Source organism: Sciurus vulgaris (assembly GCF_902686455.1).
Source record: "Sciurus vulgaris genome assembly, chromosome: 5".
Lineage (NCBI taxonomy): Eukaryota > Metazoa > Chordata > Mammalia > Rodentia > Sciuridae > Sciurus > Sciurus vulgaris.
This window is the reverse complement of record NC_136465.1, coordinates 164,610,581-164,627,207: the sequence shown is the minus strand read 5'-3', so window position 1 is coordinate 164,627,207 and position 16,627 is coordinate 164,610,581. Positions and strand designations below refer to the sequence as shown.

The 16,627-nt window shown below is 53.5% G+C and overlaps 1 protein-coding gene across 5 annotated transcripts in view; it reads left to right on the top strand.

Annotated features, from left to right (window-relative positions):
• Window positions 1-16,627, top strand: part of APPL2 (adaptor protein, phosphotyrosine interacting with PH domain and leucine zipper 2) — a 58,188-nt gene that overhangs the window by 16,201 nt on the left and 25,360 nt on the right. For all 5 annotated transcript variants that reach the window (XR_013764248.1, XR_013764249.1, XR_013764250.1 and 2 more), the window contains exons 4-11: window positions 132-203; window positions 3,444-3,531; window positions 6,922-6,963; window positions 7,062-7,120; window positions 7,782-7,928; window positions 11,548-11,630; window positions 15,013-15,171; window positions 16,425-16,613. Coding sequence is in view for 2 of the 5 variants with exons in the window: in XM_079142897.1 (XP_078999023.1) it covers window positions 132-203; window positions 3,444-3,531; window positions 6,922-6,963; window positions 7,062-7,120; window positions 7,782-7,928; window positions 11,548-11,630; window positions 15,013-15,171; window positions 16,425-16,613 (839 nt within the window). In the remaining 3 variants the exon portion in view is untranslated. The remainder of the gene's footprint in view (window positions 1-131; window positions 204-3,443; window positions 3,532-6,921; window positions 6,964-7,061; window positions 7,121-7,781; window positions 7,929-11,547; window positions 11,631-15,012; window positions 15,172-16,424; window positions 16,614-16,627) is intronic.

The window sequence follows — 16,627 nt, the reverse complement described above, 5'->3', positions numbered from 1 at the left end:
CCCCGGGGAGGACGGAGCAGGGAGCTCCAGCTTTGTTTGGTTGGACACTCTGGCAGGAGGGACGTGGGAGGTGGTGTTGGGAGGGCGACGCTCATTCAGCTGACGCCTGGTTCTCTCATTCTTGGTCTTAGAATTTCGCACTTGGCAAAGGTGATGAAGAAGTAATTTCTACACTCCACTATTTTTCTGAAGTGGTGGATAAGGTAAGGTAGCAACATGGGACGTTTTTACTTCTTTTTGAATTTTCTTTCATCCTTATTTTGTCCCAGTCTCCATTTTTAAATATCCGAGAAGGTAACTCAGCTTGTTGATCTTCCAGGCTTCATTCCACCACAGAGGCTGTGCACTGGTTTGTCTGTCTGTGGGTCGAGGGGAAAGGCTCGACAGGCACTAACGATAGAGCCGAAGGAGGATTTCTGAGAGCTCCGTTTCCTAAGGAGGGTGTATTAGTTTCTGAGAGCAGCCATAATAAATCACCGCAGCTCGATGGCTTCACACAATAAAAATGTATTCTCTCATAGCTCTGGAGGCCAGAAGACTAAAACAAGGCGTCTGCAGGGCCACACTCGCCCAAAGTCCCTGGGGGGCCTTCCTGCCTCTTCCAGCTTTTGTGGCTTTTGTGCCGGGACCTGTGGTGTTGGCACTGACTGACTTCGCGAGGCCTCCCTGCCCCCGTGTTCCTCTGCCGTGTCTTCTAAGGACACTTCATGGATTTGGGCCCACCTGGAAAATCAGGGATGATCTCACCTCAAGGTCCTCCTTTGCCTCTGCAAAGACACTGGGAAAAATATTCCCAGGAGCTTTCTTACTGGAGCGAAAGGCAGTTCGTCACCCAGAGGTCCTAAGGTCTGATGGCGCGGGGACTGGTTGTAAGGCCAGATATCAGAACAAGATGCTCCCTGTTGCCTGTTGCTCAGGAAAGTGCGAGGGTTTTAGGAATTCCATGCCAGGAACAGAGACTCGACGTTTATTTTCGTTATATCACAATGGTGTATTCACCGTCGCTCGCGGCTGTTTAAAATATGTGTGGAAGGGACGTCGGAGGAGTGAAAGTGTAATTCCAGAGGAGTAAAGTGAGAAGAACGAGTGAGTGAATTCTTAATCAACACTGAATAAGTCATCTGGGGCGCAGCAGCAGACTGGCCGCTGAAGCCGCCTGTGTTCTGGACAGAAGCGAGTTGCTGAGGAAGCGGGGCTGGCTGCCAGAACCCCGCAGCTAAGACCTCCAATTTAACATCCTTCCTGGAGGCCATTTCTTCCTGGGCAGCAGAGCTGGTTCTGGCGGTGGGGAGCGGCCCCCCCAGGGTGGACTCTGGGCAGTTGCAGGGCAGCTGGAGGTTGGCACCGCAGCCCTTCCACAAGCCCCGCCTCCCGGGAGACCAGGAGGAGGCTCGGCTGCCGGCCGGCCTGGCCCGGGAGGAGGAGGGTGGGTCTGAGGAGTTTCTTCTCCCTGGGTCTCACCCAGGTGGAGAACTTGGTGGCAGAGGTTTGTGTGGTTGGTGTGTTAGTCGAATGTGTTGGAATGAGCTCTTCCCTGTCGGTCCTGTGGGGGTTCTGGGCTGGGTGGTCTCCCCTGCAGCCAAGTTTCTGAGCACTTCCGGGATCGTACCTGAGGCAGGTCGCTGTCAGCACAGCTTCCACTGTTGGAGCGCCAGGACGTCTGTGTCAGGCGCTCTGGCTGGTCCTCTCTGCTGCTGTCTTATCCTCACGCCGCCGGGCATGGACGCAGGTGTTCTTGCTCATTGCTTTTTCTGTGTGATGCTCTTGTGCTTCACGCTCCATGCTTGCTCCACACTCTTCCCACTCTTCTCAGCAAATGCACAGTGGATGGAGACAAGGATCCCTCACATCTCAAAAGCCACACAGCAGGAAGAATTTTGATGGCACAAACCTCTGGGTCCTTAGGAAGAAAATGACCAACTAGGAAGTTTGCCATTCTTGAAGTGCACGGCGATTGGAAAGCCCCTTGCTCCTCTGCATCGGGTAGATGGCAGCAGTGGGAAAGCTCTTCTGACGTCCATCAGGGCATCGAGCACAGGCCCGCACACCGCAGGAGCGCTGGCGGTCATTCAGCAACTGCTCGTGAGAGCCAGTGCATTTCTTAGAGAGGTCAATCTGGACCGATCCTCAGCACCTTCCACCTGGTGGCACTTATGGCCCGGCCGTCTTTGTGTATCCCTCAGAGTGAGGCAGCCAGGCTTCCACTGGGGTGGGAGAGGAGCAGCGTGCCGACAGCCCGTCCGGTGCTCTCCTGCCCGCGGAGGGTTGGCCTTAGGCAAGTCTTCAAGCCTGCGGAAGCCGGCTCGGCAGCCTGTGCTACAGGGCCAGGCCTGCTGGGAGGTGTGTGTGCCAAGAGTGACGTGTGTGTGGCGGCTGTCACTGCTGCAGGAAGCCTTGCCGTGCACGGACTCCAGAAGAGATGGCAGGTGATGTGCCCTCTGCCACTCAGCAGGGATCCAGAACATCCTTCAGCGTGCCTCTCGGTCGCAGGGACAGCCGCCCACAGTTGCCGATGCCTAGGCCGCCGAGCCCCACCAAAGCCGTGACGCTTTGACAGCACTGTGAGCATCGAGGACCGAGTGCCACGTCCCAGGTTGCGCGACAGGAAGAGCAGGCGCTCCGGGTGCCAGCAGCCTGTGGTCACAGCCCTGGCTGTGCATTTCTTTGCTGTCTGGACTTGGAGGGTTTTGCCTGTCTGAACAGCGGGCATAGTTAACTCCTGACGCACAGAGCGGGCCAGGACTGAGCGGTGGAGTGCTAAAGCAGGCACTGCTTAGCACTGCGTAGAAAGCGCCCAGCGGTGGCCCTCGGGAGAGCCTCTTTATTTCTCTCAGATGGTTACAGAGACAGATTAAGCAGGGCAGAGGGGGGGGAGAGGGAACCTAGAGCCATTGAAAGCGTCTGGTGAGGAGGGTCACCCTGGAATGCAGCCAGCTTGCTTCTCGCAGGTCCTCCTACCCAGTGTGGAGGCCTGCGGCCGCTCGTCCAAGCTGCTGGCCCTGGGCTCAGGGCTTGTTCCCAGCCAGCCTGTTTTTCTGGTGTGACTCCGAGTCCTCTCTGAGAGCGAGCGAGCTGTGGCCTTGGGAGGCAGCTAGCTGTGCTGACCTCTGCCTGCAAGCCATGGTTACTGCCAGCAAATACAGCATTCCCCTTCTCCTGGGTTTGCAGCCCAGGAACACGGAACCAGAGTTTACACAGTGAGCCAAGACAGCTGGGCCCGCCTTTAGCAAGCTTCACTGATGGCCCAGTTAGTAGGAGCCTTGCGTTACCTTTTTAGTGCCTCTAGGCCTCTCACTTACAGCTTTATGAGTGTATTTATTTGCTAAGGAAGTCCAGCCGAGTTGTGTAACCACACAGAAGTGCTCAGCGTGGTCCCTTGGTGGATTGAGACCTGCCAGTGGTAATGGATGCAGTTTTCTTCAAGAGAGTTCTTTTTCTTTCAGCTTAATGTTCTCCATTCAGAGCTGGCTAAACAGCTGGCAGACGCCATGGTTCTACCTGTTGTACAATTTCGAGAAAAGGATCTCACAGGTATTGTAACTGAGTTCATTGCATTTACCTCAGAATATTACTTAATGCCTTAAATAGTAATTCTTACTGCATTAATTCCTTTAAATGTGTGGATCATTGAGAAATGCCTTTCTCTTTGAATAAGTCAGTTTAGCAATCTTCCATCAACCACCCCGCTCCCTACTATGTTCCTGGCTTACCTTAAGGAGGCCACACAGATAAGACAGAGGTGAAAATAGCTTGCTGTAATGTCAGGAGTGGAGGGGACAGGGCAGAGCCGTTCAGGAATGGAACACAGCAAGGCGTAACTCCTTCCTGGGACGGGTGCTTGGGAAGGCTCCTGGACAAGGCCATCTCTGACCTGGGTTTTGAGTGGTGTATAGTATTTCCCAAGCACACAGTGCGACTGAGGCAGGTATTACAGGTTAGGGACATCTGTAAAGGCGTGCTGTTCTCGGAGACCTGAATGCTTTGGAGTGATCAGTGCGAGTCCTGTGGAGGGGAGGACAGGGTGGGAACTCATGCTTCCTCTGTGCAGGACTCTGGGGCTCAGCTGTGGCTGGGCAGGCAGGTCCCTGCTCTCTCGGGGAGTGCCTGTTTGTGAGTGAGGACCTCTGTGACTGGTTCAGAGAGCATAGGTGTCTTTTTGAACTTAAAGGATAATCTTATGTCTCTTAGAAATCAAAGTAGTAAAAAATGAATAAAAGAATAGTGGCACATGCCTGCGGTCCCAGCAGCTGGGGAGGCTGAGGCAGGAGGATTGTGCGTTCAAAGCCGGCCTCACAACTCAGTGAGGCCCTAAGCAACTCGGTGAGACCCTGTCTCTAGTAAAATATATCAAAGGGCTGGGGATGTGGCTCAGTAGTTAAGTGTTCCTGGGTTCAATCCTTGGTTCAAAACAAAAAAAGAATAGTCTTGAAAAAACTCAGGTGATGTTTAAAAAAAAAAGGGGGAATCCAAATCCTCTAGTCCTGTTGTTCTTTCTTGTTTCATTGTGTTTGAAGAACATGCCTATAAAAAAATTCTGGTTAAAGAAGCCCAAACCTGATGCTTGGAGGTCTGTGCAGTGTGCCTGCTCCTCAGAAATACAGAACCTTAATTTTTTTTTTTTTTTTTCCTAAGCAGAAAAGATACAGGAAATCTGAGGGCAGATACTGAAGGTGAAGGTTTCCCCTCACTTTGAGATTGGTTCCCTGTCATCATGTCACCTGGGGCTGGAGACAATGGTAGAACTGGCACACATTAACCCAAGGCCAGTTTGGCAGGCCGTTTTTTAAATTTATTTTTTATTTGTTCTAATTAGTTATACACAACAGCAGAATGCATTTGGACTCATTGTACACAGATGGAACACAAGTTTTCATTTCTCTGGTTGTGCACAATGCAGTCACACCATTGTAGGAATCATACATGTGCACAGGGTAATAATGTCCATCTCATTCCACCATCTTTCTGAACCCCATTCCCTCTCCATTGCCCTCCCTCCCCTCTGCCCTATCCAGAGTTTCTCCATTCTTCCCTCCCCTTCCATTATGGGTCAGCATCCATTTGTCAGAGGAAACATTCGGCCTTTGGTTTTTTTGGGTTTGGCTTATTTCACTTAGCATGATTTTCTTCAATTCCATCCATTTTCCTGCAAATGCCATGATTTTATTCTTCTTTATGACTGAGTAATATTCCATTGTAATATATATACCACAGTTTCTTTATCCATTTGTCAATTGAAGGGCACCTAGGTTGGTTCCACAGTTTAGCTCTTGTGAATTGAGCTGCTATAAACATTGATGGGGCTTCATCACTGTAGTATGCTGATTTTACGTCCTTTGGGTGTAAACCAAGGCGTGGGATAACTGGGTCAATGGTGGCTCCATTCCAGGTTTTCTAAGGAGTCTCCATACTGCTTTCCAGAGTGGCTGCACCAGGACTTCAGACTTCATAAGTTAAAAATAATAAGGAATACACCACTAGCTTGTGTCAAGAGAATCCATCACTGAGCGGGAACCTCAGGCTTTTGATCATGCTCATCTCTAATTGCACGTGAGGCCAGACCAATAAGTGCAGTGGTGCTGGTTTCCAGTCCCGACCGAAAGGCTCATCGGAAGATTTTTTTTTTTTTAATTTACCCTGAATACAACCACCAAACGTGTGCGACGTTTTAAAAGCAAACCCCAAGTCTGTTAGAAAGCAACGACCCCTCGCCCCGAGTTGTCAGAGTGCCTTCCTCAGGTTTGCTTGGGAGGGCCCAGGCTGAGGGAACCGTGACCCTGCTCGATCCCGTGGAACCCACACGGGGGCTTGGTAGTTTTCGCACAGAATGGTGATTCTTTTGAAAAGGAGATTTGAACTGCTCAGTAGTGATTAAAGGAGAAGCTTCTTCCTTGTGTGAAGAAAATTAAATTATCCTTTTTCTGGTGACACAAAAATAAAATCGAAGCATGTGGCCCTGTTCGTACCTGAGTCAGCGCCAGAACCACATTAGTACCTGGCACCTGTCTAAGACGTGCGTTTTGTCACTGCCTTTGCTTCCTGTGTCCCCCAAACACGTACATAATCGGGATGGAAGAACACAGGAGGCTTAACGAGGCTGCTTAAAATTGATGAATTAAAAACTAAACTAAACTAACACTCTGCTCCAGGAAGTAAAGGTGGGAGAGAAAGAAAGAAACGAGAGAAACGTGGGCAGGAAAGGGCGGCGGCAGCCCAGCACGGTGCGTGAGGACAGTGCCACTGGAGACAGACAAGAGTGGAGCTGGGACGTGCTTAGCCCGCGTGGCAGTGGGATGGATTCCTTGGAATCCTAGGCAGGCGGCCTCCTTCAGGCAGCTGCTTTGCTCTCCGCCCTGGCACTGCGCTGCTCGGAGACCCCTGTGGTTTCGTCCTGGAGCTGTCCCTCCATGTGGGGAGTGGTGGGCAGCCCATGGGTGGGGCGTCCGTGCCGGATGCTGCAGGTAGCCGATGGCATCGCGTTAAAACAAGCCCTGCGGCGTTCCTTTGTTCAGTGGTGACGCTAATAAGTCAGAAGTTAAAATGGCAGCAAGAAGGAACGAATGGGCTCTGGGTGAAGTCCTGACTACGTTCCAAGGAAAGATGAGCTGGACCCTTTACTTTGGGGCTGAGAATCAGAACTTAAGTTATACTCCAGGTCTGCAGGGCGGGTTCCTGGCCACAACACTGTCCCTCCGTGTTCCCAGAGAGCTGCGTCCTTCCCGAAGCAGGCAAGGCCCCTGGGTGTGGAGCGCAGCCTGCACGCGTGGGCTGCGGGAGAGCAGGGTTGCAGCCGTGGGCCCAGGCTGTGGGAGCAGAGGATGAGGGCGGTGGCGCGCACGCGCCTGAGCGCAGCAGAGCAGAGCCCTGGGCTGGCAGCCGGCTTGCTTTTCTCTGCTCTGAGGTGTCTCCTTTTCTCTTGTGCAGAAGTCAGCACTTTAAAGGACCTTTTCGGACTCGCCAGCAGCGGTAGGCATCCTCCCCTCCTGGTTCTTGGGATGGTGTGTGTTGGGGGGAAGATGCTGAGTGCTTTTTTTCTGGATGCTCGGATGTCTTTTTATTTTTAGAGCATGACCTCTCCATGGCAAAATACAGCCGGCTCCCTAAAAAAAAGGAGAACGAAAAGGTAAGCTGGCCTCACCTGCTGTTATTCCCACTTCATATCCTGAGGGTTCTTCTGCGCCTCGTATTCTGCCATTGTGGCCGTTGGGTGTCTTGAGGCTTCTCTTTCTTTTTCCTGGACTTTTGAAATTACTCTGAATCTCATAAACAGGCCTCCGCTTCTCCATGAGGTCTATGAAACACCGACTTGGAGCACCGTAGAATCATAAGCACACAGCAGTTTCGTCTCCCGCCTGTGGCTCATCAGGCTGGCTGACTCCGGTACCATGCTGGTCACTTGGGCTCCCTGCCCAGTGTTGACTCTGGCCCCTGCTTCCTAGGTGTTCTGCTTTTGCTTCCACTCGATGATTCCCGGGGCTAAATTATTTCTTTGGAATGGGGTCTTATGAGTGAACCAGTATGTCTATGGCTTCCTATGCCTGTCACTGTGTCCCCCCTGCAGGGTGGCAGGGCATGTGCTGCTGGAAGGTGCCGGCTCTGCCTCCTTGCAGCCTCGTGCACACTGGTGCGCTTACCCGGGTATTTGTGATGGGATATTTAGACTGAGGTGAGACTCACCGAAGCGTCACTCTACATGGCACAGAAATGGGTGACCAAACATTTTGAAGTCACGTGCTCTCACAGAATGGTCACACCTAGAAGTTTCCCCTTCACCTTTTGATCAGGTAAAGACTGAAGTTGGGAAGGAAGTGGCAGCCGCGCGGCGGAAGCAGCACCTGGCGTCCCTCCAGTACTACTCTGCCCTCAATGCACTGCAGTACCGAAAGCGGATGGCCATGGTGGAACCCATGATGGGCTTCGCCCACGGACAGGTAGGGAGCCCTTCACCGGGAAACCTGAGGACACGTAGGAGAAGCCGCAGCTTCCTCAGAGGAGGCAGATGCTCAGCCTCCCAGGAACTTCCTGGACGCACACTTTGGAGACCGTCCAGCTGGGCAGACCATCTTTAGCTGGACTCGTGAGGTCCTATGTTCAGGAAACGGTGACCTGGATCCTGAACTTCCCTTGGGGAGTAGCCTGCATGGCCTTTGTCTCTGATCCACCCAAAAGCCAGGCCCGGTCCAGTGTGCCTAGAAGCAGCTCACAGCTGGGTTGGGGTGTGACATTCCCTTGGCTGGGCATGCTCAGCTGACTCATCCCGAGGTTGCTGCCGACCTCTTCACCTTCTGAGCGAGGGAAGTGTTGCCAGTGCTTCATGGAGTATTCTATAGGGAATTACTTGCCTTCTTCCCTCCTGTTTAATGGGCTACTGAGTATTTAGCTTAAGGGACACTCTGTTTAAGGAGGGAGACTTAATTGTTACAACATAAGACAGGAGTGGCAGGGACAAGCTTGAGTGTGTCAGGCTGGTGTCCTCCCCACCCTGCTTAACCCCGTGGTGTCCACTGTAAAATCTCCCTTTGGCCCGTGAGAAGTGCACCCAGGAATCTTCTCTCATCAGACAGTCAAGGAGCAGAAAGGGTGAGAGGAAGCACAGCGTTGGTGGGGACAGTCACTAACTTGAAGGAAAACACAGCAGCATCTTCTACTGTCACGTACCACATGTGAAAAATACGTGCCTTTCCAAAGAAACGGCATCAGTTCATCAGGGAGAAGGGAAATGGGGGACCTAAGCCCCCGAGCCCACCTGCCAGGCTTCATGTCTGGTACATGTCGAGCAGGGCTTCTGCCCTCAGAGGTGACCTCTGAGTAGAGCAGTGTGATCTTTTGTGTCGTCTGTATGAAGCTGAATAAAGCCAAATAAGCTCTGTCCAGCTGGGGCTCTAGCCCTCGGCTAGTCCTGGGGAGCTGGCCACTTCCTTGGCGCTTGTGTGGGCCCTCCTGCCCTCCTTCCTCCTCTGATTGGGTGCTGTGCCCTGACCCGGGCTGTCCTGGCTTCGTTAGAGAGCAGTACTGTCTTCCCCGTAGCTCCGCCCGTGTGCGCCCTCTGGATAGACAGGCCCTCCCTTTGGGGGCAGTAATCTGCTCAGTTATGGGTCAAGGTCAGGGAGGGTCCCAGAGTTCGTGCCTCAGGAAGACAAACGGCTCCAGTCTGTCCGTCAGTGCTGTCGAGCTTGCTCGGTTGGAGGGTGTCTCTGCAAGGCCCAAAGGACAGGTTCCATGCCCACCAAAGAGTGGACTCAGCTGGCAGGGGCTGCACCGCTCTCCCAGCTGGACCTTTTAAGCAAGTGCTGCTGCCCACGGGGAGGAGCCTGGGCACATGGTACAGATGCAGCCCAAGGCCCAGGAGGACAGAGCAGCCAGAGCCCCCGTCATTGCTGGGTGGCAGCAGCATCCGTTTTGAGAACTGAGGATCGCGCGTCTCGTTTTCATGTGAAAAGTGTCTGGATTTCTAGACACAGGCCAGAATAGTCACTTCTGCTACAGATTTTATGATCCTGATACAAACTCTAGTCCCTCCCGTTGTTTGTGGTCTTGTTTGTGGTCCAGCACGTGAGTCTTTCTGATGAGTCAGAAGCACTTGGCCAGCCCTGTCGCCCTCAGAAGTCTCTTTATGGAGCCCACCCCTGTTGGTCATGGCTGACGACTGTGTGACTGTTGCTGGCCGCCCAGGGAGATGGACTCAGCCTTCTTGGTATCACCTACTATTGTGGAGGTGCCTTGACTCTGTCTCTGCCTTCTGCAGACCTGGTCAAGCAGGTCTATTTCACATCCTGATTCAGCCCTGACGCACCTGCGGCTTTGGGGTGTGTGAACAGGATTTTGAGCACATAGGATGCGTGCTAGTGTAGAATCGCCAGGGCAAATACTGGTTATGCCTCTGGAGAAGGCAGTATCTTTCCTTCCACTTGTCTGAGTTTTGCAGGGCTTACGGGAGACCCTGCCCTGGGGAGCCTACGGAACAGAAGAGCTAAGCCAAGGACTCAGCAAAAACTCCACCCCCAGGCCGTCGTGCCTTTAGGGATGCCGAACGCTCATTTGACAGATGAATGATATTAACTGACAAGTATCATTTTGGTATTTGACATTATAGGGATTCAAAATGGCGTTCACAGTGTTGATCTCTGTATGATTCAAAGATCATGGGGCCAGAACATACCCTGCGGGTATGACCTGGCCTTAGGGTGATCATGGTCATCATCTGACTTCACCCGCGGTGACTAAGGACGTGGTAGAAGCTTTCCCAGTGCAGGGGAGGAGGTCAGTACTCTGCTGATTGTGCCTGTCGGCCTGCCCAGGGCGAGGGGTGGATTTCTGTGCACACCTCCCCGGGTGAGGCAGGATTCCAGATCAGACCGATGAGCAGGGAGACACTCAAGAGAATGTCCAGTCTGCACGTTTCTCTTCCTCTGTGACCCAGGCTGGCAGCCACGACCTCCCAGGCACTGAGTGGAGCAGCTCGTGTGTAAGCCTTGAGCAGCCTTGAGCGTTAATGCCATGGCCATGAGAATGGGAGGCTGAGCATTAACGCCATGGCCATGAGAATGGGAGGCTGAGCGTTAACGCCATGGCCATGAGAATGGGAGGCTGAGCCTTCGCAGGTGGGGTGCAGACGTCAGCGACACCCAGGAGCGTCCTCACTCCCTCCTGTACCCTCCTTCAAGGCGAGCCCGGGCACCCAGACCTTCGGGAGGGCAGCATCTCACAGGAGTCTCAGGCAGGCTTCCTTCCGGTGGTCCCCAGAGCCACAGTGGTCCCCGAGCCAGCGACTGCAGTTTCATTTCCTGCACTGACCACGGGGCTTCTAGAGCCACTCTCCCTGGGCAGGGAAAGCATCCACCTCCGAGCATGGGGAGCAGCAGGGACTCCGAGCAGCTGCTGTGCAGGGCCCCCGCGTCCTTACGCCCACAGTCCCCTCTAATTTCATGTCACAGTTGGAAGAGGCTTTTGAAGGCCTTCTGCCCAGTTTTCCATCTGCAGCGTCTCAGCCAGGGTGTCATCCACCTGGCCATCTGTCTGGCCCACATTCACAGCTGCACAGGGCTCAGTGACCAGGCCGTGTCACACGGTGGCCTGCAGGGCCAGGCGAACATCCCGAGCTGTGCAAGAGCAAGTGCGTGTTAGGTTCTTGTTGGGCTGAAAGCATCTGTCACATGTCACACACCCACTTGGAGATAGAGAGAGGTGAACGAGACCTCAGGAAAGTCACTACTTAGAATTCGTATTTAAAAACTGCTGGCGGTGATTTCAAAATTATCAGTCATGATCGTTAAAACACAAGGTACATACCAGGCATTCATCTTACCACGTTTCTGATATTTGACAGCCTTTCAGCGAGGACGGCTAGCTTCCACCTTCCCCCATTCTACAGAGGCGCTCTGGAGTTGCTGTGAGCTGTGTGGCCGAGGCCCCACTGAGACGCTGCGGGGGCTGCAGTGAGGAAGGCTGGCAGCCCAGTCTGCTGTCCCCATGCCGTTGGTCTAATGTTGAGGGCACTCACCTGTCCCCTTCACTGGGTGATTTTCAAAATGTCATAATTGTATCTTTCAGATTAACTTTTTTAAGAAGGGAGCAGAGATGTTTTCCAAAAGCATGGACAGCTTTTTATCCTCCGTTGCAGACATGGTTCAAAGGTAATGCTGCTCACCGGTTTGGAGCTGGGATGTGTTTCGCCTTTCCTGCTGAATCGCAGTCTGGGGGGTACGGGGAGCCCCGGCCACCCCGTGAGCTCTCAGTGAGCACTGGTGCTGGCAAGTGTGTGTGGCAGAGTTGAGTAGAAGTGGGTTCTACCATTGTGGCCTCGTGTGGAGCCAGGACTCTGGGGGCAGAGCCCACGTGCCTCCTGTCAGGATCCCCTGTGTTAATACCAAGTTTCCCATGTTATAAACCTGAGTTCAGTTAAAATTTGCTTTTTTCCTCTCAGCGGAGGGGATTAGTGGCCAGAAGTGCTGAAAATTTGGGGAATGTCTGACCATCACGTCAACCTATGATAGTCAAGCCGTTAAACTTCTTTTGAATTACTTCAAAGAAACTGCAGCTCAGCTTTGCAAACGCTTACTTAAAAAAATATGTATCGCTCCCTTTGGGTGATCTTCCCACACTTAGCAATGCCACAGCTGCTGGGCCCTGCCCGCTGCAGCCTCTTGACAGGCGCTCTGCTGCTCCCCATCGGCCTGCTCGTCAGGCTGATTTCACCCTGAGCAGACGGTGGCTCCTCAAGGACTTGTCATGACTTCCCAAGTCTAGAAATATACCTGTGCATGCATGTGTGTGCGCGCACGTGTGTGTGAAATGCATAAAGTAGAATTGATTAATGCGGAATTTTATTTCATGTGGAAAAATGATAAGAAAGTGGCTCATTTCTTAAAGACATTACATTTTAGAATAGCTTATGAAGGCCAAGCAGTGGAATCGCTTTAGGCAGAAGTCTGCTTAAAGGCTCTGAGGATAAAGCACGCACCCAGAACTGCCAGGGCCGGGTCTGGAGCTGGGGGAGGTGGACCGCGCTACTGCTACTCAAGCCACCCTGCTGGTGTCCTGAGAGCAGCACAGGGAGCAGAGGCTGGACTACGGTCACGTGAGGAGGCAGTCTGTGGGACCTGACTTCAGGCCCCGGCGTGGTCGTGCCCCGGCTTCCCCCAGCCTCGGGCTCCTGCTCTCACCCTCCCGGCCCCAGCTTTCAGTGCCTGGAGAACCAGCGTGTTTCAGTGCTTCTCAGGCCCTGGTCGTTTTGCTGATGGAGAGCAGGCCGTTCATGCCTGCGTACTTGAGACACCGTGGTGGCCTCTTTCCGCAGATCCCAGAGCCTCTGTCTAGCCCCTTGCCAGCCTTTCCAGGAGCTATTAGGTCCCTGAAGGGTGGGTGTCCTTCCCAGCTGGACTGTGACCTGGGTGTTAGCGCAGAGCACCACCCTGACCACACGCCTGGGCCCTGCATGTCATCCCTCTGCTGCCCGATAAGGTGGGCAACAGGCAGCAGGTGAGGTTCCCAGGCAGCCCAAGCTCTGGATCCTCCTGGTCCGACGAGCTACAGCATTCGGGTTCAGAATTCGAATTGTCCCATCAGTTAACCTTAGGAGACAGAGCTCCGCTTTCCTCCACATGATGAGGTGGTGGCGGTCTTGCCATCGTGTTGCCGTGGTGAGCAGCCAGCCCACCCGAGGGCCTCAGAGCAGTGGCTGGTGGTGGCACTGAAGCTTTACAGCCTTCAGGACTTAGGCTGCCCTGGTGCTCTCCTGCCCTGGAGCCCAGCGGACACCCAGGGAGGGCAGCATGCTTCCCACCACCCCACAGACCTGGGGCTCTTTCAGTCCTGAACTCCACAGTGATATTTTATTACCTGTTTTCTCAGATCCTGTGTGTGTGTAAACATGCTTTTCAGATTTTTTTTTTTTTTCGATCTTTGAAGAGGACAAAAGCAGTTACTTTCCTACTCTGTTCCTTTGGATCCTGGGAGCTTGGATTTGTTCAGTTTTTGAGCCTAAGTTGTATGGAGTGGGGGAAGACAGGGAAGGACAGTTACTAAGAATATCCTACAACTGTGTGCAAGATAGATTGGTGCACAGAAGTATTTCTGGGGAGACAAACCTTATCTTTCATCGGATCCCTCAGGAGGTTTCTCACCCACAGAAGCTGAAGAAGATGCCAGGTGCACACCTGCAGTCCCAGGTACTTGGGAGGCTGAGGCAGGAGGCCAACCTTGGCAACTTTGCAAAAATTTAAAAGGGCTGGAGATGTAGCTCAGTGGTAGAGCACTTGCCTAGCACATGTGAGCCCTGGGTTCAAGGCCCAGTGTTGCAAAATAATAATAATAATAAAGCTGGAGAGCCTCAGCTTTCTCTCGAATGCCTCCCGTGTCCTACCCTGTTCTGCTTTTCTCTGCCATTCCATTTTCTCACCCTTGGTGGTGACTGGCAGGTTAAGCCAGTGAGGTTTGTTCCCAAGGACATGTCTAAGGTCTCCAATGGTGGAGTCCCTGGTCATCCCATTCAGGTGTCAGAGAACCAGAATTAACCCAGATGCCTGCATTGCGCTGTGCCGAACAGAAGGCAGAGTGCACAGCCTAGAGTTACTTGCGGAAAAGAGAGAATCCTGAGGCCGTCATTTCGAGAACCCTGGTTTCCCTAGGTCCCTTGTTCCTTCTGATTTTAGCATTCATAATTCTCTGCCCCTTTACCCTGGTGGAGGGGTGGAACACCTCCTTTGGAGTTTGCTTTCTTAAATGGGACCACGTCGGGCAGATGGTGTCCAGTCGCCCATGGTGGGTCTCCTGTTGGGGGGAAGGGCAGCTGCTGTTTTAGCCAAAGCTTCCAGGCTCACCACCCCCACCCGAAGCTGGGACCCTTCCATCGGAGCCTGGGCACCGTCCTGCTTATGCCTCTCTGGGCAGCCCTTGGCCAGCTCACTGTGCATCTCGGGCAGTTTATGGACGTCATAAAGAAAAAGTGTTGCCCTGGGCTTTGTTGTCCTTGGGACACTTCCTGGTCGTTTTGCTGTGACCTGTTTTCCCCACCCTGCCTCAGACCACACACAGGGTGGGGATGACTGCTCTCCATTCCTTCCTCTGCGTGCACATGCAGCCCTGCAGGACTGAATCCAGGCACAGCTCTGAGAATGTGCTCTTCTCCAGCAGTGCGCTGTTGATCTGCGTTCAGGCGTGGTTGCGTGGTACTCCTTGTGGCGGATGTTGGTGTGGCAGCGGGTGTTGTGTGTTCTGGGGGATTTGGATTTTGGTTTCTTCTTGGTGCTGGGGTGGAACCAGGGCCGCACTCATGCTCAGCAGGTGCTCTGCCTGGAGGCCTCCCAGCCCTCCTCATGCCCTTCTGAAATGGCATCTGAACACGGCTATCTCTAGCTTTGGGGGCCTCAGATGGAGGGTGGAGGGCTGTGGCTGTGAGCAAGGGGTGACTCCGTGTGTAGACAGGAAGCTTTGGGGTGGACAGGGCCCTGCCACCTGCTTCTTCCAGTGCTGAGTTGGCCAGCAGCGAGTGACTGACCTGCCACCTTCTGTCTTAAGCATTCAGGTGGAATTGGAAGCTGAAGCAGAAAAGATGCAGTTGTCCCAGCAAGAATTGCTTTCTGTCGACGAGTCCGTCTACACGCCAGACTTCGACGTGGCTGCCCCACAGGTCAACAGGAACCTCATCCAGAAGGCTGGCTACCTTAACCTTAGAAAGTGAGGATGCCAGTGGCCACCTCTTTGTCTCTTCTCCCCAGGAAGCGGCCCGAGGGTGGGGTGGGTGCACGGGACACCCAGGCCCAGGGCCCAAACTGCACTCGGAGATGGGCCTGGAAACAGCATTGTATGAGTGAGAAGTTGGTGCCAGGGACTCCAAGAAGCTGCAGGCCACCCTCGTGTCTGGCCCTCATGGCCGTATTTGTAACTGCTCCACACTCGTCATTCTGGATCATTGAGAGTTAGTAGTCCCCGGCCCCCTGCCACCCAGCAGGTGAGGGTATCGTACTAGAGCCCCACGTGGAGGCAAGAGTCAGGGCCAGGAAGCTTTCGGTGTATCCGGTTTGTTCAGATTGGATCATACGTTTGATACTTAGGGCCTTAAATGTCCCGTTCTGAATGGAAGGGGTGATCAAGTTTAGCTGCTTCCAGGAGCAGAGAGAGGCTGACGTCAGTGTGTGAGGAGTGGACACTGGCATCGGGCACCCTGGCCAGTGAGCTTGGTCCCTCCCTGATGGTGGCACCCACTTCCCATGCTTGCTACAGGGATGACGGAGGTCACTCCTAGCAGGCGGGAGCCCTCAGTCCTTAGCCGTGTTGTGCTCATAGTCTACTCAGTAAATCCAGCAAATTACTCAGCGTCCTGCAAGTGGGGCTGTCTGCAGAGAAAATTCCAGCTCCTCAGGTCCAGCCCCTCTAGCCTGTGTGCTTACGGTCATAAGCTGAGTGCTCCCGTTCAGTCTGTGGGGATAAAAACCCCGAAGTCATGGTGTTATTTGCCAAGAACATAACTTTCCTCTTGTAGGAATCCCCCAAAGAACCCCCAGCTGGAGCAGAACCCCAGCTGAGACGAGCTCCCCCAGATCATGGACCGGGGCTGAGGAGACCTAGTTACTTTAACGAGGCTCAGAGCTCCACGTCCTAGAGAAAAGATCCCCCCGGTTGCCAGTTCTTAACCAGCTGATTCTGTCGCAGCAGCAGCGTTGGACGCCAGTGGCCATGTGGGGGTGGGCGCTGAGAATCTGGCCTCGGTGGGCGCTGGGACTGGCATTTCCTGAGGGACTGGAGCCCACGGTCTCCCAGGCCACTCAAGCCAAATCGTACGTCTCCTATCACTGTTTCAAGAGGTTTTGCTTTAATATAAGGAAACAGATTGTTTCTAAAATGTCACCAGTACCTTAAATAGGCAGCGCAGCTGGAGGTGCTGCTCAGGCTTCCCCATGCTAATGGACTTTTAAATACTATCCGTCCAGCAAAACGGGGCTGGTCAGCACCACCTGGGAGAGACTGTACTTCTTCACCCAAGGCGGGAACCTTCTGTGCCAGCCCCGGGGAGCTGTGGCCGGAGGGCTGATCCAGGACCTGGACAACTGCTCCGTGATGGCGGTGGACTGTGAAGACCGGCGCTACTGCTTCCAGATCACCACGCCCAGCGGAAAACCGTATGCCACGGGTT